Here is a 24,799-nt window from a genome sequence, read left to right as displayed (position 1 = left end):
CAGGTCAGCGCAACATCGAGGGCCTGTTCTGCGCTGTATTATTCTATGTTCTAAATGCAAAAAAGTGTGAGTTGATTCACTTTGGAAGGAGTAACAGGAATACAGAGTACTGGGCTATTAGTAAGATTCTTGGTAGTGTGATGAGCAGAGAGATCTCGGTGTCCATCTGCATAGCTCCCTGAAAGTTGCCACCCAGGTTGATAGGGTTGTTAAGAAGTCATACAGTGTTATCTTTAATTGGCAGATGTGGCCACGCTTGGAGTATTGCATTCAGTTCTGGTCACCGCATTATTGAAAGCAAGTGGAAGCACTGGAAAGGGTTTGAGGAAATTTAACAGGATGTTGCCTGGTATGGAGGGAAAGACAATGACGGCCTTCTTCCCCTGATGGTGATGGCTAGCACAAGGGGACATAGCTTTAAACTGAGGGGTGATAGATATAGGGCAGATGCCAAAGTTAGGTTCTTTAATCAGAGAGTAGTAAGGGCATGGAATGCCCTGCCTGCAACAGTAGTAGACTTGCCAACTTTAAGGGCATTTAAATGGTTATTGGATAAATATATGGATGATAATGGAATAGTGTAGGTTAGATGGGCTTCAGATAGGTTTCACAGGTCGGCGCAACATCAAGGGCCAAAGGGCCTGTACTGCACGCTATTGTTCTATAACATTCTCACTCCTCAGGAGAGGCTAACAAAATTCATCAAGTACACAAGGACTCTTACCAATTTTTATAGATGCATCATAGAAAGCAATCTATCTGGATGTATCACAGCAACTGCTCTTCCATCCAATGACTCTACCTATATTTCCAGCTGCCTGCAGCCAACATAATCAAAGACCCTCACAATCTGGTTATTTACTCTTCAACCCTACAAAAGTTTGAATACAAGTATGAGTAGGTTCAAGATCGGCTTCTTCTGCTTTTGAATGGACCTTTCAAATGTTAATTTTGATCCTCCCACAATCCAGAACTGTGCGGGTCAGATGAATTGGCCATGCAAAATTGCCCAGTGTTAGGTGCATTAGTCAGGGGTAAATGTAGGGGAATGGCTCTAGGTGGGTTACTCTTTGGAGGGTCCTTGTGGACTTGTTGGGCCAAATGGCCTGTTTCCATTTTGTAGGGAATCTAATCTAACCACGTGCTGTTCCCAGAACAATTATTCTCTCAGCTCTTGTGTCTGCACAATCTTCAAAAGGCTGCTGTGCACTAGAACAAGTGTTGGCAATCCACTGTTGCCACTTGCCAGCAGTGTAATGGTACAGTATCCACAAGGCCATGCAGCTCATGGCTGACACTATCTCACACATACAACTCAATTCTTTTACCCTAGTTGCTGTTTGATTACACAGTCTACCTGTCCTACCACTTTCTGATCTTGCACCCAGTTTGTATGCTGTAAATAAAATTGGTGGTGTAGTGGACAGCAACGGTTACCTCAGAGTACAATGGGATCTTGATCAGATGGAGTTTAATTTAGGTAAATGTGAGATGCTGCATTGTGGAAGGCAAATTAGGGCAGCATTTATACACTTAATGGTAATGGTAAGGGAGTGCAGGTTCATAGTTACTTGAAAGTGGAGTCCCAGGTAGACAGGATAGTGGAGAAGGGGTTTGATACACTTGGTCAGTACATTGAATATAGGAGGAGGGAAGTCATTTTGTGGCTATACTGGACATTAATTAGGCCACTTTTGGAATAACACATTCAATTCTGGTCTCCCCATTGTAGGAAGAATGTTGTGAAAAGATTTCCAAGGATGTTGCCAAGGTTGAGCTATAAGGAGAGGATGGGGCTATTTTTCTGGAGTGTCGGAGGCTGAGGGTTACCTTACAAAGGTTTATAAAATCATGAGCAGCATGGATAGGGTGAACAGCCAAGGTCTTATCCCTGGCAGGGAATCCCAAGACTAGAGAGCAAGGTTTAAGGAGAGAGGGGAAAAATTAAGGGTGGCACGGTAGTTAGCACTGCTGCCTCACAGCACCACTACCTCATAGCAACCAGGGTTCCAGGTTCAATTCCAGCCTCTGGTGATTGTCTGTGTGGAGTTTGCACATTCTCCCTGTGTCTGTGTGGGTTTCCTCCCACAGTCCAAAGATGTGCAGGCCAGGTGAATTGGCTATGCTAAATTGCCCATTGTGTTAGGTGCATTGGTTAGAGTGAAATGGTTACTCTTCGGAGGATTGGTGTGGACTGGTTCGGCCGAAGAGCCTGTTTCTACACTGTAGGTAATCTGACTAAGGGCTAAGGGGCAACTTTTTCAGAGGATGGTACTCATATGGAATGAGCTGCCAGAGGAAGTAATGGAGGGTGGTATAATTACAACATTTAAAAAAGGGATCTGAATGGTTTTATGAATAGGAAGGTTTTAGAGGCAAACGGGACTAGATTAATTTAGGAAATCTGGTCAGCATGGACGAGTTGGACAGAAGTGTCTGTTTCCATGCTGTACAGCTCTATGATTCTGATAGCTTTTTTTTTCTAAGTATAGAAACCTGGTGAGCATTTTCTTCTAACTTGAACTTGGTGATCAGGTATATTTGGGACTTTGGATAATTTGATTACATCACGTTTGTAATGGGGCTTCAGTTTCAGCCTACTACTTCTGAGTCAGGATGCAGCCATCTCGGCAATTAAGGATGGACAACAGATTGCGGGAGGGGGTGAAAAGGTGCCCAACACATCACAGCGAAGATAGTTCTGAAATTAACTTTATTTAGTGCTACAAAAAAAGAGACAGAACTGGATAAACCACAGTGGAGAAGTATAGAGCAGTAGGATGGAATAGACAAAAATGAGCTGAATGGCCTAATTTGTAATCTAACCGTCCTGTGAATAAACCCCCAGAACATTAAAAGATCTTTCTCCCCTTCCTAACAGCAGCGGAGCCATTGTTATCCTCTGTTTTGTTTCCTAACTCTTTTTGATCATAAATTCCACAGATCATTCTGACCATGAAGGACCCTCCGTTAGAATGGGACCCCTCTTGCACCCTTCACCTTGACAGGATGACTCAGACCGAGGCGAATCCGCTGACATTTATTTTCTTTCCAACTCCCCTATCGCGTCAAACTTGAAAACAGGATGCAGTTCAATACCAATGAGGTGAATCAGCGAGACGCAGATACCGCTCCATCCCCCGAAAACCGTCAAACAACATGGCGCAGTGAGGCGGGGTGGAGAATTCGGTGATTGACTGGTGGACTGGTCCAATCCGCGGCTGCCCACCGGACCAAGACAGACTGGGGACCTACCAATGGCATTACCGCGAGAGGAGGGGGCGGGACCAGTCTCAACGACCGGAAGTGACGGCCGCGTCCCGGGTGGGAGCTGGCGCGCACGGAGTGGAGAGGCGGACAAAATGGCGGCTGGTGGCAGTGGGATCCTGATCGGTGACAAACTCTATTCCAGCATTGCCCTGACCCTAGAAAACTGCCTGATCTCCGAGGAGAAACTTTCCCTGACGGCTTCTGTGTCGGACGGCCTCGACCCGGAGGTGGAGACTGACCTGAGGATAGTGGGATGCGAGTTAATCCAGGCCGCCGGCATCTTGTTGAAACTCCCTCAGGTACAGCCTGGGGCCTTGCTTTTGCTCTGAATTCGGGATTTCGGAAAGCTGCTGGGCAGAGCCGTTGCGGTACTCTAGCGTGAATTTCTGACTCGGGTCTAGTTACCCCTTTATTTCGGTGTGGGGGGTGGTTTGCGAGATTGGGATCTTTACATTGAGGGCGGAAGAGATGGTGAGTGTCAATGGAAGCCATGGCGGCTACTCGGAATAACTGAAGCTTCTGAATCTCTCCGCCTTAACATCAGATTAAAACTCTTCAATTTAATTGTTTAGTTTAACTCCCCTGTCATCAGCCATTTAAAACATTAAATGGAGAAAGGTTGTGTAGTTTAAATAGTCCTATGCCTTTGTGCTGTCGTCGTGGTGTTTGGGTGAAAAACAGGAAATTGGGTCAAGGCCACTTGTAAGTTTACTGAAATCACCTTTCAGACGAGTTAAACTTAGAATTATAGAATCTTGTTGAGTTTAATTGTAGTTGAAATGTAGTTTTTTTTTGTACATTTGCTATTTTTAAATTAGTCTTTTTTTTTGTTAGAGTGCGACTGACCTTTTTTTTCATTTCCTTGGTGTCCAAGTAACAAAAGGTCTAACTCAGCCATGCTTTGGGAGACTCACTTCCCCTCCGTTCCCAAAAAAGAACAATGCTTCGCGTTTGGGAATTCTGGCACACCACTGTTTAATCCTGTATGACAGTATTTAATGCTAGAACATATGTGCATGAGTCACCAAGATCCTGTTCTACAGTCTCTGTGGTGTGGTGGTATTAATTTTCTCATCTCGGTTGCTGGCTAAGATCATCAGTGGCAGATTGATTTGAAGTTTATTCAATTTTAAGACTTTCCTCCCTGTAACAATTCAATTTGGAACAAAATATGGATTTTCATTGAATGGGTCATAAATGTTTATAATTTGAATACTGATTCTCATTTTGGAATTTTTTAAAGTATAATCAGTGTTAGCATGGTTGTATTTTGTCTATTTTAATTATCCTGAGATGGGGTTGTTCTGCAGAAGGAATTTTTATTTCTGGTTTCCAGAAATCGTCAATATCTTGCTTTTGTACCAGGAATTTGTTTTTACTCAACTGTCCTGTGGTGCAGACTATCAAAGCATTAAAAGTAACATAGGACCTGAGTCATATTTAAGCCAGACAAGGTTGGTGCTGCTGTTTTGTTTTGAAGTTTGTGCCAGTTCAGCTTTCAGTCACTTTCTGATAGATGAATTCAATTTAGCTTTGCAAATCATCATGAGGACATTTTCACTGGAGCCTCTGATTTTGCCATTCATTCCAATGACTCTTCATGAGACCATAACTGGAGTACTGTGTACAGTATGAGTCATCGCATCACATGTATACTTTCCTGTATACATTCGAAGCAGTTCCAAGAACATTAATTCAGCTGCTTACTGGATGGAAATGTGGGGCTATCTTGTAAAGGAAAGTTGGGTAGAATAAGTCAGTGTCATTTAAACTGATCTTTTGAGACAGATAAGTGATCTTGAGATGGAACCTGTAGGAATATTTCCCTTTGTGGGAGTGGTTAGAACCAGAGTATACAGTTTAAAAACAATGGCTCTTCTATTTATAGTGGCGATGGAGAGTTGGTCTGTAGTATTGTTTCCCAGACAGCAGCAGAGACTGAATCATTGAATATTATTAAAGCAGGGTGGATAGATTCATCCGAAACAAGGGAGCCAAGGGTCATTGGGGATTTGTGGAAATGTGGAACTGAAACCGCAGTCAAATTAGTTATGATTGTTTGTCAAAGTTTGAGGGACCAAATAGTGTCCTCATTTTCTTTTCTAATTAGAGACTCTACTGTATTTCAAAACTGTACTGCAAAGTTTAAATGAGCCTTTTTATTTAACACTCTTAGGTTTGCATGGACTGGAGTAAATCCTCTTAATCAGAAAAATAATGATGCAAATTGACTTGTATAATGTTTTCAGTTCCAGAGTTCTGGGTCATGTGTTTGAAGCCTACCATGGCAGATGGTGAAATTCGAATTCATTAAAGATCTGCGATAAAAGCTAGTCTAATGGTGGCTCTGTAACCATTATTGATTCTTGTAGATATTCATCTGATTCACTGATATCCTTTGGGAAAGGGAATCTGGCATCTTTAACTGGCCTGGCCTGGCCCAGCCTACATGCAACTCTAGAAACACAGCAAGTACGCTTGCTCTTAGTGCCTGCTTTCTGGGCACTTAGGGATAGATGTTCATTTCTCATGAACAAATAAAAATAGTATGTAAAATTTCTATTAATATTGAGTGCATATAAGGCACATGAATTTATTAAGCAATGTTCTTTTTGTGGATTAGGTGGCAATGGCAACTGGACAAGTTTTATTTCAGCGCTTCTTCTATTCAAAATCTTTTGTGAAGCATCCCATGGAGGTAAGTGTAAAGAGTTTAAAGTGAGATTGAATTCAACAGGAATATTCAGAATATTGTGTTTTTGATTAAATGCATTTGACAGATATTTTGGGATGGAGTCTGCACTTGCCAGCCATAGTTGTTCTTGAGGATATCATTAGATGTGCAAGACAAGCTTATAAAGACTGCAAATAACCATCTCAACTTTCAATGAGTGGTTCTCCATTGCATCACACTTCCCATTATCCGACCCAAATTAGCACAAATTTTATTTATTGTGGTAATGAAACCCATGTAGTGTATGTCAAATCTACTTTATTGGCATCTATTTGAGTGTACAACACTGTTAAGTTTCCTTTGGATCCTGATCCTATGATTTTGTAGCAGTGTACAAAGTCTTATTGATTTTCCTGCTTTGTGATCCATGTTTCTGAGATTATATATGGAAGTCTAGTTTTAAGTAGATTTTCCCCCTGAAATATATAACACGTACAATAACAAATTTTCCATTTTACTGCAAGTATGAGTGGGTATGATGAAAGTAGTCTGAAGTGTTTATGATGTTTATAAAAATATAAAATTTATAATTTTATTATGTAATTATATATCCTGTATGCCATTGCTCATAGTAATTCACATGAACTGGTCTGTTTCATATTTTTTCTAATTTTCTTGTATACAGTAGCTCCAATCAAAACAACAAAGTGAGGCACTGAGCTTAACTATCCACCCTTCCAACAGGAAATAATAATTTTGCCAGTGCTTTAAGCTACTGTGATGCGGATGGGGAAAGTGATGCAGGCTTTCACTTTGGATCCTTGTATATTGTTGCCATATGACAGTGTAGTTTAGCGTAGGAGTACCTACTCCAGACGCAAAGTTGGGTAGCAGGAGAGTTCAATGGCAAATATTATGGAATTGCAAGGTTTAGAGCAGTCTTTACAAAATGGAATACACAGGCAGCAGAGTAACCTTCCTACAGACCGGAAATGTCATTATTTTAGACAACCTGTTCAGACATGTTATTACATAGAATCTTGAAAACGGTATAGCAACTTAATAGGGTTTAATTGAGGGTAAGGAGAGATTACTTAGCTACCATTTAGATTAGATTAGCTCCAAGATGGAAACAGGTCCTTCAGCACCTGGAGGAAACCCACGCAGACATGGGGAGAGCGTGCAAACTCCACGCAGACGGTTGCCTGAGTCCCAGAATTGAACCTGGGTCCCAGGCGCTGTGAGGCAGCATAGCTTACCACTAAGCCACCATGTCGCGCAAAGATTTAGAATCCCTACAGTGTAGAAACAAGTCTTTTGGCCTAATAAATCCACACTGGCTCTCTGAAAAGTAACCCACCCAGACCCATTCCCCTAACTAATAACCTACACTATGGGCAATTTAGCATGGCCAATTCACCTAACCTGCACATCTTTGGATTGTCGAAGGAAACCCATGCAGACACTGGGAGAATGTGCACACTCCACACAGGCAGTCGACTGAGGCTGGAATCGAACCTGTATCTCTGGCGCTATGAGGCAGCCTTGCTGACCACTGAGCCACCATGTTGCTCCTGCCCTTATTTAAAATGTAACTTTTTAGGTATTATAGATCCAAAGTGTAAAATATACACATTTGCTGGCATAACTGGTTTTGTGGGAAATATAGGTTGTGAAAGGGCAGAAAGAAAGCAAAAGGGGATATGGATATTATCTACCTGGTAGAAAGTATGAAGAAAGCAGAATTTTTGAAAATGCAAAATTGGAAATTGCTGACATACACAGCAAGCCAGTTGTGTCATGCATATGAATTGTAAAGTTCATGTTAACACAGTACAGTAAGTAATTAGGGAAATTGTATGTTAGTCTTTATTACAAGGGCGCCACAGGAAGACTTGCTGCAATATTATAGGACCTTGGTGAGACCATTCCAGAATACTAGTTTTGGCACCTCGCCAGAATAAGAATACACTTGCATTTGTTCAAAAATATGTTTTTGATGCAGAAGATTGATTATAGAGAGTGAAAGAGTAGAATTATTCATTGGCATTTAGAAGGATGGCTGATGGTCTAATTGACATAAAATTCTTTGATTCTATCAAAGAATCACTTCTTTAGCTAGATATTGGTAGTGTCAAGATAAAAAGTTTGAGTCTTCAATTTGAAATTATATATCTCCGAGGCTGTGGTTGTACAGTTTGGTACGTTCAAAGCTAAGCTTGCTAGATTTCCAGGCATTAAGGGAATAGTGGTGTGAGAATTGGGCAGAAAAATAGAGTCCATGGTCTTGTGGAGTCATACAGTAGCCATAAGGAGCACTATGGTCTACTCCTATGCCCTTTATTCTATTTATTGACTAATTTTCTTGCTGTTGATGCAACTTGCTGTCCATAAATTGACTTGCACATCTGATAGTGCGACAACACAGTCTGAATTTGAACACTTATGGGCTATATGTTTTCATTATTATCCAAAATCTATCTGATTAATGATGGCGGCAGCAACAAAATTAATGTGTTTAAGAAAAGCTTTGTCTGTGAAGTGTGCATCATAAGCAATGTCAAGAAATAGGAGATGGGAAATTCAGTTTTGTTTTAAAGAGCAGTTGCATCAATGGCGAACGATGAATGTGTGATTATGATATAGGAAATAGGAATGTGAGTAGGCCATTCGGCCCTTTTGAGCCTGCTACACCTTTCAATGTGTCCATACTTGATCATCAGGCATAGTACTCAGTTGTCACTTTCATCTCATACCCTTTGATCCATTTTAGCCTGAGAAGCTATATCTAACTCTTCCTTGAAACCATTCAATGTTTTTGCCTCAGCTGCCTCCTGTGGCAGAGAATTCCATCAGCTCACCATTCTAGGGATGAAGGAATCTTGGGATGTACCTAGGGGTTAGAAAATACAGGTGGAAGACAAGTAAATAGATCACTTCAATAAAATTAAAATGCTATTTTTTTTCCCCTCCCGTAACAGATATTATCGATGGCATGTGTTCATTTGGCATCTAAAATTGAAGAAGACCCTAGGCGCATTCGGGATGTCATTAATGTATTTCATCATTTGCGAAAACTCAGGGAGAAGAAGTAAGTTGCGACTATTTATATGATTAGTGAGTATAAAACAGACCTGAAATGGTGATTAAAGGGCTGCTTTTCTCAGTAACCTCCTGACTTGAAATAATTGAGCTTTAGCTGAAACTTGAGAATTTCAGAAGCAAATATTTGATTTAGACCCTAATCATAGCACAAATCTGACTCTTGTTTCTGAATTCAGAAACTATCCTGAGAATTCTTATTTTATTTGTGCCAAGGTAGGGTTTTGTTGAAAGTTGTAGTACTAATTGGTTAAATAACGACTTGGATTTATGCAGTCAAGGTACGTGTTCATTTATCATGGCCATTTTACTGGTAAGATGGTTTAAATCCCTATAGACAAGGCCAGTTACTGTAGATTTCTGCATCATAGAAATCATCTTCTGTCCAGGGACAACTCCTTTAGGATATGAGCAGTACTTGCACAGCAGAACATGGAACTATGTTGAGCCCATATTCTTGGAATGGGCCATAAAAACACTGGCCCATTAAGTAATTTCTGAAAACATGAAAGTGGATGTAAAGCTGATTTCTTACGTTTGTTAGCTCTTATAACTGTTTTATTTCTTGAATGCCAAACAGCAGAAGTGGCAAATGATGGACAGGCATTTAAATAATTCTATTCCTGTGGAATCACCTCTAAGTCCTGCTACACCCACAGTGGTGGAGAATTAACTAACCTCATCCTGTATGATGGGGGAGCCCAACACATCAGCGTAAAAGATAAACTTTAAACTTATGACTTAGCCAACAATGTGAAAAATGCCCTGGTATGTCCTATCCACAAAATTCAGGATAAATGCAACCTGGTCAATTGTAGAAGAACTTCAATTATCTGGCATTCGATTATCCGAATTTCGGATTATCTGGCAAGATTGCAAGGTCCTAATGCTTGGCTAAACTATGTTATCTGGAATTCGATGAGCCAAACGAAATACTCCCTGCCTGTGTCCTTTGGATAATCAAGGTTCCTCTGTACTGCCTCATCAGTTGACTTTTGATCAACAGTAAAATGATGGGAGGTGACATTCACAGTGCAATCGAATAGCATTTGTTCAGCAGTAGTCTGCTCGTTGATACTCAGTTTGGCTTCCCTCGGGCCACTTGGCTCCTGACCTGATTACAGCCTTAGTTCAAACATACACAAAACAGCTGAATTCCAGATGCAAGGCGAGAGTGGCTGCCTTTGGCATTAAAGCTGTATTTGGCAGAATATGGAATTAAAGATCCCTAGCAAATGTAGGTTTGCTCGCTGAGCTGGAAGGTCACCATACTAGGTAACATCTTCAGTGAGCATCTGGACAAAGCTTTGTCCGGAGGCTCACTGAAGATGTTACCTAGTATAGTGACGAAACATCTGAAAATGAACCTTCCAGTTCAGCAAGCAGATCTATATCCTGAAACTCAACCTGAGCTACAAATCTTCTCAAAACTTACAAAACCAGAGTCGAGTGCTGTTTGTGTGTATGTATGTGGCAGAATCACCTAGAGGCGAGTTGAAATCTGGAACACTGCCTGTATTGGTGGTAGAAGCAAAAACCTGCACAATCGAAAAATTTAGATGTGTACTTGCGATGCCAAGGCATAAAAGGCTACGGGACAAGAGCTGGAAATGGGTTCAGGGTAGTTAGGTGGTTATTTTTGACTGGCAGAAGTGGGATGGGCTGACAGGCCTTTTTTCTGTGCTTTAAGAGAGCGAGATAATCAAACCACCAGCCCTTGACATTTGATGGCATTACCATCACTGAATACACCACAGTCGACTTGAGAGGTGGGGTAGGAGGTATTGGCATTTATCACAAACAGAAAGAACCAACCATATAAATGCAGTGGCTACAAGAGCAGGACAGATTCTAGGAATTGTACAGCAAGTAGCTCTCTTCCTGACTTCAGGAGACTGCAGCAGCACTCTGTGCGTGAGGCCCTGCCCCCAACCCTGTGTAACGCTGCCGCACGCCCCCTCCCCCGCCCTGCACACCCCCACCCCCTCTCCTGGGCAGCTGATCTGGATGCCAACAACATGACTGCTGCTGCTGTCTTTGTGGGGTAAGTCTCCAAATAGTGCGCACTCAACTTTTTACTGCAATTTTTTGGCAGGTTCCACTTTTGCCCAGTACAGGACAATGTTGGAGAGATTATGTGGGGAAGAGGGATTTAGGATACACTGCTGTGTGGAACTCCATGGGAAGTGTAAGGAGAGAGAGCGTGGGCAGCGAGTCATTTGCAGACGGTGCCTGTTTAATCCCTGTAAGCAAAAGACGCAACCACTCTTGGAAACACGCCTTTGATGTAATGTTTCCATTGGGACCTGGCGATCTCCTTCAGATAATCTGATTTTCGGATAATTGGTATTTGGGTAATTGAGGTTCCTTTGTACAGACACAAGTCAGGAGGGTGATGGAATCCTCCCCGGAAGCCTGAATAGGTGTAGCAGCAACAACAATCAAGAGGCATGACCCTATCCAGGTTAAAGATTGGTACCACATCTGCATTCCCTCTAAGCCACTCAGTATTCTGACTTGAAAATGTATTGCCATTCCTTTGTTACTGCATCAAGATTCTGGAGCTCCCTGTCCAATGGCATCATGAGTCTGCCTGCCTCAAATGGACTGCAATAGTTCCAGAGGGGAACTCACCACCACCTTTGGTGACTCGGGACAGGCAATAAGTACCTACAATCAGTATCCCCACATCCCATGAAAGGTTAATAATAAGTGCTACAAGGTTGTTGCCAAGTTCTATTCATTATTTGCTTCAGATTGCCATTATAGTCAATTGTCTGACTGAGCACAGTTATAGAATCATTGAGATGTAAAATACAGAAAAAGGCCTTTTTGGTTGATTGCATCCATGCTGCTCAAAACAGCCACCTAATTATTTAATCAGTTTTCCAACACTTGGCCTTTAGCTTTATTTGCCTTGGCTATACTCCACTGGTAATTATCTTGAAACAGGAAATCACAGTAGTTGTATTAAGGCACTTAAGCTTTCAAAAAAAGTGTTTAACTGGGGAAGAAAAAAAAACTAACATGTTATTGAAGAATGTGAATTTGGCATTTGGAGTCTACATTAAATTTATTCCTAAAAGCGTTAGCCCTGGTTAATGCAATCAGTTGATATTTACTTACTGTTAGTTGTCCAATATTTTAGATTGGGGGCAGTAATGACTAATATTTTGAGTTAATATGGTTCCTCTTATGTTAAAGATCTCCTACGCCACTTCCTTTGGACCAAAGCTATGTCAACCTGAAAAACCAAGTAATAAAGGCAGAAAGACGAGTGTTAAAGGAGCTGGGATTCTGTGTTCACGTCAAGCACCCTCATAAGGTTTGTCTGTTTAACTTGCTTTTTAAGATTTAACCAATTTTTTAAAAATCTGAATTCTGTTCACTTGAGCACTAATCTGGATAGAGTGTAATGTTGCCCCATCCTTCATTTCAACAGTGAGCCAAGAACATGAACAATATGGACTTGCGTTAATTTATAACTTCCTTGTTATCTCAGTCAAGCATTTAATTTTCTGCCTTGTGATTGATCTAAACTCAGTGTTTATGCAAGAGGTTAATTGAGCTCAGTTTCTTTGTTCTATTCTTTTTCTAGACATTGACCATTTCCAGCACAAATTCAGAAGTACTCATTTTTTGCTCCATACTTTAGCAGGGGCAGGCGTGTACTTAAGTAAATGCGGTTAGGTTGCAGTGGTGTGCTCTTTAGCTATTGAAGTTTGGTTATAAAACTGCTTACAAGTCAGAAGTGTGATGAAATACTTACTGCTTGGCTGAATAGGTGCAGCTCCAACAGTGTTCAAGAAGTGTTGGTGCCACCCACAGCCTGCTTCCAACGAGCACTTCCTTCACCATGACCACAATGGTAGTATTGTGTACCATTTAAAAGATACTAGTAACTTGCTAGGGCTCCTTTGGCACTTTGCAAATCTGCACCCTCTATCACTTAGGGCAAAGGCTGTAGGTTCTTGCAAACTCCATCAACTCCCCTACAAGTTACATGCCACTCTGACTTGGAAATATATTGCCATTCTTCACTGTCCCAGGATCAAAATCCTGGAACTCCTTTCCTAACAGGTCTGTGTGTGTGTCTGCACCACATGGATTTCAGCAGTTCAAAAGGCGGCCTCACCATCACTTCTGCTCATAAGTAAAAATGGGCTGTAGATTCTGGGACAGTGATTCCCGCATTCGGTTAATTCGTTTTTTAAAAATTCTAAAACCATGAGCATCGATCAGTTGGGACTTGAATGTTCTATTCTGCTGGTAAAACTTGCTTAATTGTGAATTTTGACTCTTGTCTGGCTACTGAGTTTTAATGGGTGGGTATGGAGTGCAGGCAGACGCCAGATTGTGAACAAGTTCCTTTCTTGAATTTGTTAGCAGCTGGGACACTGAGGACAGTATAAAATAGTCGGCTCTGATTATGAGGAAACATTTCTATGTCAGATCTATGCATTTAATATTAATACACTCCAATATTAAATCATGTTGGCATTTGTAAATCAGGGACTTCCCTGTATTTGAGTAAAAGCAAGGAACTGAAAGTGTTTGGACTCTGGAAATAAAATCTGGAAATGCTGGGAATGTTCAGCAGGTTAGGCTGTGGGGAAAGAAAGGTATTGCTGTTTTGACAGGCGTGTGAACCTCCATCAGAATTGGAGAACCTATCCTCTGTTTGAAAGATAAATTAGCAAGTGTGTTGATTCTGTATAGCCTTGCTGAGTTGTGGGAAGGTCTGGAAGTTATGTAATGCTTGCATAATTGTTAAAGTTGGAAATTCAAATGAATTAGATAATTCATTTGATAGTGGGGACTAATGGTTCTAGTTTATTTGGGATTGTTGCAGCCAGGAAATAAAAATCTACGTGGCCACATGCAACATTGTCTCCTCCAGTATAGGCCGAAGAGCTATGCTTTGGTTATTGAGAACCTGCATGTATGATGTGATAGATATTTTGCACATTCCCACTGGACTTTAAACTGAGACTCTCCCTGCATGTTGGACCGGCGGAATTTAACAACTTAAACCAAAGCCAATTAGAAACATTGGAAGGATATGGAGTAAGTGCCGCCTGATCAGTGCATAAAATGCCAATTCTTGCTATGGAAAGTTACTGTACAAATCTGCATAATGAAATTGTTACTTTCTGGACTGGTATGTTTACTGATGTATTTTTGCGTACGTTGGCAATTTTTTTGTGCACATTCTTCAGTATATGCTGAGCCTTAAAAGGACATTGAGGTAGTGCAGATATGGCAATCAGCAAGTCTTTTCTTTCATCCATATCAGGTGCATGATATATTTATCTGTTGGCTGAATGTAGATTGAGGTTAGCGGAGATTTGACAATACTTCTACGCTGAGGAATCAGAATTGGTGCAGTCTGAATATGTAAGGCACAAATGTATGTGTGCATAACTTTGAATGTGGCACTGTCAAAATAGTTTTCATGCATTTTATTCACATTTTTACAATTGCAATCACAATCCCATCGTTGAGGAAAGTTATTAAAATATTTGGCAAATGCATTGAGGGAGGGAAGAACTTGAGCAAATATCTTACCACCTTTACTTTGCACCCCATATTCCAGGAGCTCAATAATTAGTTAAGTGAACCTTGTTGCAGTTTTGATCACATGCACTGTTCTTCTCCTGCAGTTTAAATGAGAGGCAGTAGACTTGACAGTCATTTTTAGCTATAGCTCTGTACTTTACTGCCAGTGAAGTTGTACTCGCGCAGAACTGTTTAGATTTGTTACTATTTTGTAACCACAACGAAATTCAGAGATAAGGCCATTTGACTCTTGAGACTTTGTGGATCTACTCTTTCAAGGATGAAAGTAGAATTCTCCCAATTGTTCCAGTGCAAATCTGTACACTGTAGATTAGTTGAAAACAACTAATCGATTGAAATGACACTTGCAGACAGTATTAATGGTGTATTAGGTTCTGTTTAACACCACTCCACTAATTACTAAATGAGGTTCAGTTGTAACTCTATAACCTGTATCTTCCAGATTATCGTTATGTACCTTCAGGTGTTAGAATGTGAACGTAACCGGCCTCTGGTCCAAACTGCATGGTAAGTTGATTTTCTTTGTCTTTGATAGATGACCAGCAAAGACAGTGGCAGAAATATGTATCCATGTATTTCACGTATCCTTATCCTCCACCCTTCACTGTCTACCATTCCCTATATGTGACAGGATGGTAACCTTTGATTAGGGTTCTGGTATCTTGTCAACAAGGGAATGCAGAGAGCATTTAGTGATTGATCCAAAGACTTTGGCAATGTGAACGGTGACTTTCGTTTGTAGAAAGATCATTTTTGTTATTCATCTCCCTTGATACAAAGTCAAGGTCAGAAAGTTACCATGTGAGAAACAAAAGTACGAAGTGAACTTGCTAATTGTGCCTTGCCAGAAGTGAGAACATGTTAGCATACCTGTAATAACTTCTGTTTGGAGACTTTTAATTTCGTTTATCAAATCAATTAAGTGTCGTGATCACGTTTAGTGGTGGGTGGGGACAAATGTGATTTGTTAGACCATTTAATTCTTATTTTTCAAACATTTACCTGATTTATGTGAAAAATCTTACTAGGATAAAATTTCATATTTCTGCTCACTAGTCTTTTTATGGCTGGTGTAGCATTTGCTTAATTGAGAACCCATTTTAACTTTTCTTTTTTTTCTACTCTTTCGATCAAAGGGTAGACCCTGATGGTAAGTGACTAAGACTTCTGAACTGCCCTCCAAAGCACTTTGATGCCAGGATGGCCCTAACTGGCTGCCACTTTGAACCAATCCATTGCAGGTTCTCCTCCAAGAAGGCTGACTGTCTAGTGAGAGGTGGTATATAGTAACTGGCCAACTGCTTCTTGTGTTAAACAATTTTTAAAAATATACATATAATAATTGAAATGTTTTGTTTTATAAATGTAAAATGTTAAATTCTTAAAAGTAATGTTTCTAATGCAAATTTTAATGTTTACATTTAATAGTTATATATGTTTTATTATAAACAATTTTGTATTGGCCTATTTTTATTAATTGCTGTAATGGAAGAAATCCTAATCAAAAGACTGTTAATGCGACTGTTGAAACTCTTCTGACTGTTGTGCAGCACCTGTGATATCTTGCAGCTTTCAATTTCTGATTTGGCTGAATCTTGAATACTTGGACTATGAACAAGAAGAATTATTCTATGCTGTTGTCGCTAATGAAGATGGGGGAGAATTAAAAGTGCTTTCACTAAGTATTTGCGACAAATACAACAATTATGAAGAGGAGTGCTTTCATAATATTTGATTGCGTGGCCTGTTGAGATTGGATAAAGACTGATTTCAAGTTTGCAAACCGTCAAGTCACATTATTGATCTTTGATCTGTACAGGCTTGAGAAGATATCAATGACTGGAATATTGCTGGTGCATGGAAAAAACTATATTTTTTTGCATTTTACATGCTTTTGTGATCAAGGAGACGAGAAGTTCAGATATTCTAGCACGGATCATTATCTCGAGACTTTCATTAAATATGGATGCTTTAAGTATGTCTTAATTTTACATTGCACGTCTTGAGTTGTATTGGTTTATCACATGAGAGCAGGCCAGTGAGTAGCTCAGCACGGAGGTTAAAATGGGTTCTCTTTTTTTTTACTTTCTTTTGTGTTCTATACCATGCAGGGATCAAAATGCTTATTTGTGCAATGTATACAGGGTTTTAAAAAAAAGCTTATCCAATATTGCTGTGGTAGAATAAATTGCCATTAAAGGTTCCTTTTTATTCATACAAATCTGAAATTACTGATTCACCAGTATTTATCCACGTACACCTCATTGCCAAAAAACAGAGCACTGAAGTCGATGTCATAATTCCTGTACTGTTTCTGAATGTTTCCAATCCAGAGCTGTGTGAATGCATGCTCTTGGAATACTAATCTTCACGGCTGAAATACTGTGCTGAGAGACTTGCTTAATCTCTCAATGTCCACATTTTCTCATGAAGTGAGATTAATAACTTTAAAAATGTGTAATTTGGACTGTATACTTACAGGGGGAATGAAATTAGACGTTAAGAAGTGTATAGAAGCTGCATTGAACTAAGCCATTGGATCAAAATTGTCTAAATGTAATGGGGTGGCTACAATTGGCACTTTAAGGTTTGATTTATCTGACGGTTATTCATGAAGTTGTCTTGATTTTAACCTGTAGTAATTGGCTAATAAGATGCAAGATAAGAATTGACCTACAGACAAACACATATCCACGTTTGGGTGAATGTTTTGGTCATCTCCAGATTCTTTAACATTTTTTTTTGTTCTTCTACTTTTGATAGTATTGTAAAATAAGAAAACATTGAGCATTTTCAACCCTGTGTGGCTTTTTGACTTTTCATCTGAAGCAGCTACATTTAGAATTTAGCAGTGTGTTGGGTGGGTTGCCGCAACGTTTTCATTATCTCTTTCAGGAATTATATGAATGACAGCCTACGGACAGATGTATTTGTCAGGTACCATCCAGAGACCATTGCCTGTGCATGCATCTACTTGGCTGCTCGGGCTCTTGAGGTTGGTGAACGTCTTTTTTTTTCGCAAATACGTATTTGCTTCTAAATTTGCTGGGATGTTGTTCTAAATGTTTCGAGCTAACTGTCCAGTGTCATAGTTGTCTTTGTATGAGAGTCAGATTTGTCAACTGCTGATGATAACCTGGCCATTTTTGTCAAGTGTCTGGAAATCCTGACCTTTTTAAAAAGTCTCTAATAATGTCCTTCCCATACTGATCTAATGTCTTGGCTGAGGCCTGAGATTAAGTCTAAAAGTTATTTTAGTCTGTATGATTTGGGGTTACTCTACTCATTACCTGGATTCAGCCTTGTGAAAGAGGCTTGAGTTTAGATATTGTCTTTTGGTCATTTTTTTGTCTGTAATTTTAACCAAAGAGGATATAGGCATTGATAGCATAAAGATTTTTTTTATTATTAAATATGCCTCTGACCATGCGGTGTTTGCTCAAGAAAATCTGGTACTCTAGAGGCTTCAGTAGAAAGTTGAGATTAATACAAGTATTTTCAGGTAGACTAAGAACGCTGAACTTGAATAATTAAGTTCAATGGTCATATAGTTTGGCATAATCTTTTGGCAGATTCCACTTCCAAATCGTCCCCATTGGTTTCTATTGTTTGGAACAAGTGAAGAAGAAATGAAGGAAATCTGTGTGAAAATCTTAAAGCTCTACACTAGGAAAAAGGTTTGAATCTTTTGAGATACAAATTGGTTATATTGTCTTTGAAAAGGAGAGTTGTTCCTTAGTTCAGAATGTTAATTATTCTTGCAGGCAAATTTGGAACACCTTGACAGTGAAGTTGAAAAGCGAAAGGTAGCTCTTCAAGAAGCAAAAGCAAAAGCCAAAGGTCTTTTACCAGATGGTACACCTGCATTAGATGCTCCACCAAGCTTCTCACCATCTTCAAAACCAGGTGCAATCTTTTGCTTTGTTAAATTAAATTTGCCATTGCTCCTCTTATAAGTCATCTGAAATTTGAATGCTGAAAAACATGTTAGTTTATCCTTGATGTGATACCTTCCCTTGTTCTAAGTGGAAATTGAATCATTATTGAATCATTATATATTCAGTTTATGTCAACAGTAAAACCTTAGTCATAATTTTCCCAAATTCCCTAGATTTGGGAATTGTGCCTTTTTCAGATTGAAACATTACAGCTGCCAGGCTCTTATTTATGAAGGGAAGGGAAAATAATTTAATTTGCAAAACTATCATATTATTCAAGGTGGTGGCAAAGTTATTAACAATCTATCAAAGGCAAATGATTGAACGCTTGCCCACCAACTAAAAATAAAATACATTTTCTGCTGGTCCTTTCTGAGTAATCTGGTTTTGTCTTTCTAGTCGGGTTTGATCTTGAGAACTTTGGAGGGTCCTACACAAAATATTAGCAGCAGAGATAAACTGTTAAATTTGAAACCCCAGTAATGTATTTGGGATTGTTGACTGGTGGTCATATAGAATGTTTTATGATCTCCAACAGGAGATATTACCCGAGGTTCTGTGTAACCTCAGCTTTTTAACCCTGTCCCAATTCCGAAATTAAAGAGATTAAATGAGGACAGGTTGATTTTTTTTTTTGCCAAAAGCATAAGTGATTTAATTGTGTTTAGATAATTTTTTAAAAAATGGATAAGAGGAATGGGAATGTCCAGAGCAAGGGGATGTAAGCAGCTGTTTAGGGGCAGTGTTATGAAACATTTTCATTTGGAAAACAGCCCCTTTTTTGTTTTAACAAAAAAAACAGCCTTGAGTTACAGGAATCAATTAAAACTTTCAAATCTGATGCTGAAAATGCTCATTTATGAAGATTTACAGAGCTAAATTGGGGTTATTCCATCAGTCATGATTTAATTTAACAAGTTTGTTTCACTGTGATTTCCTGACCTTTTTATCTAAATGATCTGTGTTGTGCTTTGTAGATTCTCCCAAAGATGGAAAACTTGAAAAACCTTCACCGCTTTCTATCCAGGCAATGAAAAATGCTAGACGAAAACTGGATGAGGAAGAAAAATGGCCCCGATCTAACAGTCCTTTTAATGGGTTAGTAAGAATGTACCATATGTATTTTCCTTAACAGTGCATTCCAATTTCTAGTTTGAGAATAGTTATAGTAAATGTTTAGTTTCTGGTAATGACCAATTTTAAATGATTTAAGTAGTTTTTCTGTACTAACGGGAAAATTGCCTCTTGTAAGATGTCATCTTTTGGTTTCCTGTAAGGAAATCACAAGTTGCACAGTTCTTTGTTCCCAGAATTGCTGCTGCTTTCATAGAATCATAGAAATTCTGTAGAATCCCCACATTGTGGAAACAAGTCATTTGGCCTAACAAGTTCTCACTGACTCTCCAAAAAGCATCTCAGCTTCATGCCTTATCCCTGTAATGCTGCATTTCTCATGGGTAATCCACTTAACCTACACATCTCTGGACATTATGGACAATTTAGCATGACCAATCCACCCTAACCTGCATGTCCTTGGACTGTCGGAGGAAATCCATGCAGATACAGGGAGTATGTGCAAACTGAACACCAGACAGTGATCTGAGGCTGTAATTGAAGCCTGGTCCCTGGTGCTGTGAGGCAGCAGTGTTGACCACTGATCTGTTGTTTTGCCCAAAAGAGCAAAAGGTCTGTTTTGTCAGGATTATAGATGCCTACCTTACAATTCCAATTTTTTTTTTCTCCTAGTGTTCAAAAGGGGAAGAATAGCAGAAGTCGAAGCAGAAGCAAAGGTCGGAGTTACTCGAGGTCTCGCTCTCATTCACATTCTCCACGGAGACGGTAAGTAATACATTAAACTCAAGTGTTAGTATTTCACTAACTTCTGTCACTGCCTTTGCTAGGTATTTCTCTTGTGCTTGTGTAAAAGCAATATCTAGTAGTTTGCCAGTGCCTAGTGTTGAGCAAAACAGTACTGTAACTGACTCGCTTGAAATGCCATTTTGACTTTGTTATACTAATAGCTGGCGCATTATAAAAGAATAGACACTGATACTTAAAAGGCCATTTTTCTGAGATTCCAGTGATACGTGACTCAGTCGGTAGTGCATTTGCTTCTGTGTCAGAAGTACTTAAGCCAGCATCATGTACTTGTTTACCTCCTTTACACTGGTAAAATGTTGCAAGTTGCTTCACAGGAGCGTTATTAAACAGTGTTAGAAAGCCAAATAAGAAATTAGATCTGTCCAAAGGATTTGCTGCTTTAGGGGCGAATAAAGACTACAGTTTCTCTTGGTGTTGTGATTTTTAACCCACATTAATGCTACAAAGGTTGTGTAAATCAGAAGACAAGCATCACTTGTCTCACGGGTAAAGCAGAAGGAAGCCCACTGGATTCTAAAAATATTGACCGTAGGGATTGTCTTTACTTTGTCCTGTTCCTGTATTTGGGAACATACATGTGTTCTGGCTGAAAGGCTGACATTGCATTGTGTTGCTCATTGCTGAACTGTTGGAGCTGCTGATTTGAGATTAATATTAATGTAATCAAAATTAGCAGATTGGGAGTTGGAAATTGGACAGATCTGCTCATAGAATTTGCATTTTCCTTCTTTAGAAAAGTTGATCATATTTTTGGAAGCAAGTTAATAAACATTTCACCACTGTACAAGTTTACTATCTAACAAGTTTGTACAAAAGTGAGTGGCGTTCCTTTCCCCCACTCAAGATTTTTCTTTCTTTGGTGTAGTCCAAGGCAAACTCTTCCTGTTCCTTCAAAAGTGCATTAAAAAACAAATTGCTATCTTCAAAAGACTTGACTGTTCGTATGTAATCTTTTTTCCACAAACTTGAAGCAGTTAATGGGTGTGTGTAAAGAACTGTCCCCATATCAGGAAGGGAGCAACTTCATACTGTTGTGAGCTTAATTGGAGCCCATAAGAACCTGTTAAAGATGGTTAATATTGAAAGTTTGCAAATAGCAGCACATCTTTGGTGCCAACACTTGGCTAATTTGACTGAGCTGGTGTTTCAAAAGTCTTGGAGTATTTGTGGATTTTCTTGTTTTGTTGTTTCCATTGACCTTGTTAAAAAATTCTTTCGTTTTTTTTAAATACTGTGTATAGTTTAGAATTTTACTGCTTGAGAGTGCTGTGGAGGCAGATACAATTAGGGCTTTCAACAGAGAATTGAAGTGCGAAGCTGCAGGGCTCTGGGGAAAGGGTTGGGGTGTGGATATAGTTGGGTTGTTTGTGCAGAGAGCTGGAGTGGACTGGATGGGTTGGATGTCTCCTTGCAGTGTAATCTTTCGATAATTGTCTAGTTAGATTCTATTTATGTACTAATTTGTGCTTTGGAATTTTTTTTTTTTAACCTGCAAACAGAAGAACAAGAAGCCGTTCTGCATCTAACAGCTCTCGATCCCGCAGCCACTCAAGAAGCCGCAGTGATTCCCCTCCACAACGGCACAAACGAAGCTCACCTTACATTGGCAGGCCAAAAGTCAAGGAATACGATGATATGCGAGAATACAAATACAATTCCCATAAACGCAGGCGTTCACACAGCAGGAGCTACAGTAAAAGTTTGTCAAGATCTAGAAGCAGATCCAGAGAGCGTTTAGATTTTCCTCGAAAACACAAAGAAAGCAGAAGCCATCACAGAGAGCGAAGGCATGATCGATCACGGTCTTATGAAAGGTCTTCAAAACATCACAACAGCCACTCTGGCCACAGCAGACACCGGCGGTGATGGGAGAAGCCTATTTAATGTTGTTTACATAACTTTGTATTATTCAGGATTTATACAATCTCTAAACAAGTCTTTGTTAAAGAGGTTCCTGTAGAACATTGAGGGTTAGTTGTGTAAATTGCACTGCTTGTAGTTCGAAAACCAATGTAGTGGCTCCTGCTGACATCCCTATTAAGATTTTTTTAATAGTGTCTTACCAACTGCTGATAAATTTCATATTAAATATTTTCTGATAAACCTTGGTTGTGTATGGTTTACACAGCTTTATATTGTTTCAGGGTTTGTAAATTATTTTTTTTGTAAAACTTGCTTGTGTTAACATGACATTTAAGATTTCCTTTTCTGTTAACTGTTTGTATATAGGGCCGTAAACAGACATGTGCAATGCACCTGGAGAAGTGGAGAGAGAAATGCCCTCTTTGAAGCAGTCAGCTTCAATTTTGTGAACTATATTTTGTGTTCAGTGTTGTCTCGATGGTGCAGTTGGGTGCCAATTTCATTCAGTTTAATTTTTAAAAATAATAAATTTCTTTCAAATGTGTGATTACATCCACCTGTTGTTTGGTCCGAACCATTAAAGTAGGATTGACGGTGATATGGTTTTACAGAAGAGATACATGGCTATTTTTGATTTTGCTGCTGCATACACTATTGTATTTTTCAGAAAGAAGCCATTGTCTTTGTAGTTATGTAAAGTACTTTAAAATTTTTCTTTGGGAAGTAATAATGTACCTAAGAGAGGTTACTTAATATTTGTAAAGAGATTTTCAAACTTTTTTTGATGGGGCAGGAAGGTTATTTGCAACTGATAATTGTCTGTCTGTTCAAGTGTACATGTTTTGTTCTATTAAGTAAAACAAATTGCTTGCAACCAGAAGATATTGTACATAAAACTTCTAATGTAGTGCAGCAAACATACATGTGCCTTGAATATGTAAGTTTTATGAACTACAAATGGAATTTGGATATGCATATACTGTAAATAAATTTTTTAACTAGAACTCACTGGTGTACTGTAAGTTGTCAGTTGCTATTGGATTTCCAGGCTTAATGCTGTTGCCATAACAAATGAATACATTTAGATTCAGCCTGAATTAATAAGTGCTATACAATGGTAGATCCCATGAGACCACAGTTCAAGCGTTATGGCTACAGAAGTTAATCAAAATGTTTGTTACAAGAAATAAACTTTTTAGAAAACCCATCTCTTTCCTGCAATGTAAGTCCTTTACATTATTTCCTCTGTTTCAACTATCATTGTCAGATAGGAACTTTATGGAAAATGTTCTCATTTATTACTTAATAGTGACATAAACATGGTTGGCTGCATTAATATGTCAGATCAATTACTGTTTTGATCATACTTACGTTCTTACAAAAGATTTTGAATTACTATTTTAAGTCAAAAGGAGCTGAATTGTAAAGAGGGGAAGGAGCAACTGAAGCCTTTATTTTAATGAAACAAAAATTGAACTCTGCAGCTTTTGAAGCTAAATGCCAGCCATTCTAGTGTGTTTCCTTGAATTGATCATGGAGATGTTAACTGGAAATAACTAGACATTCTACCTTGTTTTTTCCCCCCTGCTCCTGGCAGGTTGGCATCACTGAGGGGGGAGGAGGAGAATTCTGCTTGTAACCATGTGTTTTTGATGCCAGTTGGCGAAGGATTTGGAGGTGTGCTCCTCTATGCTGGGGAGTGCCACTAAAACATGGATACGTTTAACATTTGTATGTTTTGGAGGCCAGTCAAATGCCAGCACAATGCACATTTAAGATAATGATGAGAGGTTGTTTTAATTTGCTCATTGGATGTGGGTTGTGGCTGCACTAGCATGTATTTTTTATCCTTAATTCCTAGAGGAATTAGGAAGGATATTAGCCTTAACTGTGTTGAATTTGTTGGGGAAGAGCTGAGAAACACCAAGGGGCAAAAATCTAGGGGTGATTTGGAACTGGCATTTAAATGGTAAGTTAAAGGAACATGTTAAGGGTGACTTTAATATCCAAACAGGACAAATAAAATTAATAACAAAACCATACATGAGAAATTCTTGCGAGTGTATAAAGGATGGTTTTCTGGACAATAAGTTGAACCAACTGGAGAGCAGGTGTTCTGAGTATGTATTGTGTAATAAGAAAGAAATAATTGAAAATCTGGTTGTCTGAAGCCTCTTGGGGATGAGTAACAGTATTTGATGGAATTCTTCAAGAGAGTGTGGAGTGCTTGATTCAGGAATCTAATCTCCGAATCTAAATAGCCAAATCTGTTTTCTCTATGATAGATTGGGGAATGTTACTTAAGAGGGTTGTCAGTGCAAAGTCAATGGCAAATCATAAGACAGTAGCAGAAATTAGGCCATTCAGCCCATCGGTTCTGCTCTGCTAATCATGGTTAATAAGTTCATCAACCCTATTCTACCACTTTCTCCCTGTAACTCTTGATACTCAAGACCCTATCTATCTCAGTCTGAAATATACTCAATGACCT

The 24,799-nt window shown here is 39.3% G+C and overlaps 1 protein-coding gene across 4 annotated transcripts; it reads left to right on the top strand.

Moving 5' to 3' along the window:
• The first annotated feature begins 3,329 nt into the window (after positions 1-3,329).
• Positions 3,330-23,312, top strand: LOC140486910 (cyclin-L2-like). 4 transcript variants are annotated; one of them, XM_072586038.1, is made up of 11 exons: positions 3,330-3,569; positions 5,894-5,968; positions 8,926-9,035; positions 12,251-12,371; positions 15,069-15,133; positions 17,522-17,621; positions 18,199-18,303; positions 18,391-18,532; positions 19,542-19,662; positions 20,311-20,403; positions 21,948-23,312. In XM_072586038.1, exons 1-11 carry the CDS (start codon positions 3,363-3,365, stop codon positions 22,309-22,311), a joined length of 1,503 nt encoding a protein of 500 aa, XP_072442139.1. In that variant the 5' UTR covers positions 3,330-3,362; the 3' UTR covers positions 22,312-23,312. The 4 variants fall into 4 exon arrangements, with proteins under 4 accessions (XP_072442139.1, XP_072442138.1, XP_072442142.1 ...); XM_072586037.1 differs by having other exon boundaries at positions 21,945-23,312; XM_072586041.1 differs by lacking the exons at positions 3,330-3,569; positions 5,894-5,968; positions 8,926-9,035; positions 12,251-12,371; positions 15,069-15,133 and adding an exon at positions 15,774-15,902 and having other exon boundaries at positions 21,945-23,312.
• The last annotated feature ends 1,487 nt before the right edge of the window (positions 23,313-24,799 follow it).

The sequence above is a fragment of the Chiloscyllium punctatum genome, chromosome 16 (genome assembly GCF_047496795.1).
Source record: "Chiloscyllium punctatum isolate Juve2018m chromosome 16, sChiPun1.3, whole genome shotgun sequence".
Taxonomy (NCBI): Eukaryota; Metazoa; Chordata; class Chondrichthyes; order Orectolobiformes; family Hemiscylliidae; genus Chiloscyllium; species Chiloscyllium punctatum.
This window is presented reverse-complemented; position numbering and strand designations above follow the sequence as displayed.

Bases quoted from the DNA above. Each gene is read 5' to 3' on its own strand.
- LOC140486910 (XM_072586037.1), top strand. From the start codon at position 3,363: ATGGCGGCTGGTGGCAGTGGGATCCTGATCGGTGACAAACTCTATTCC. The intron at 12,372-15,068 runs GTTTGTCTGTTT...TGTATCTTCCAG, and splicing joins ACGTCAAGCACCCTCATAAG to ATTATCGTTATGTACCTTCA. The intron at 15,134-17,521 runs GTAAGTTGATTT...TATCTCTTTCAG, and splicing joins CCTCTGGTCCAAACTGCATG to GAATTATATGAATGACAGCC.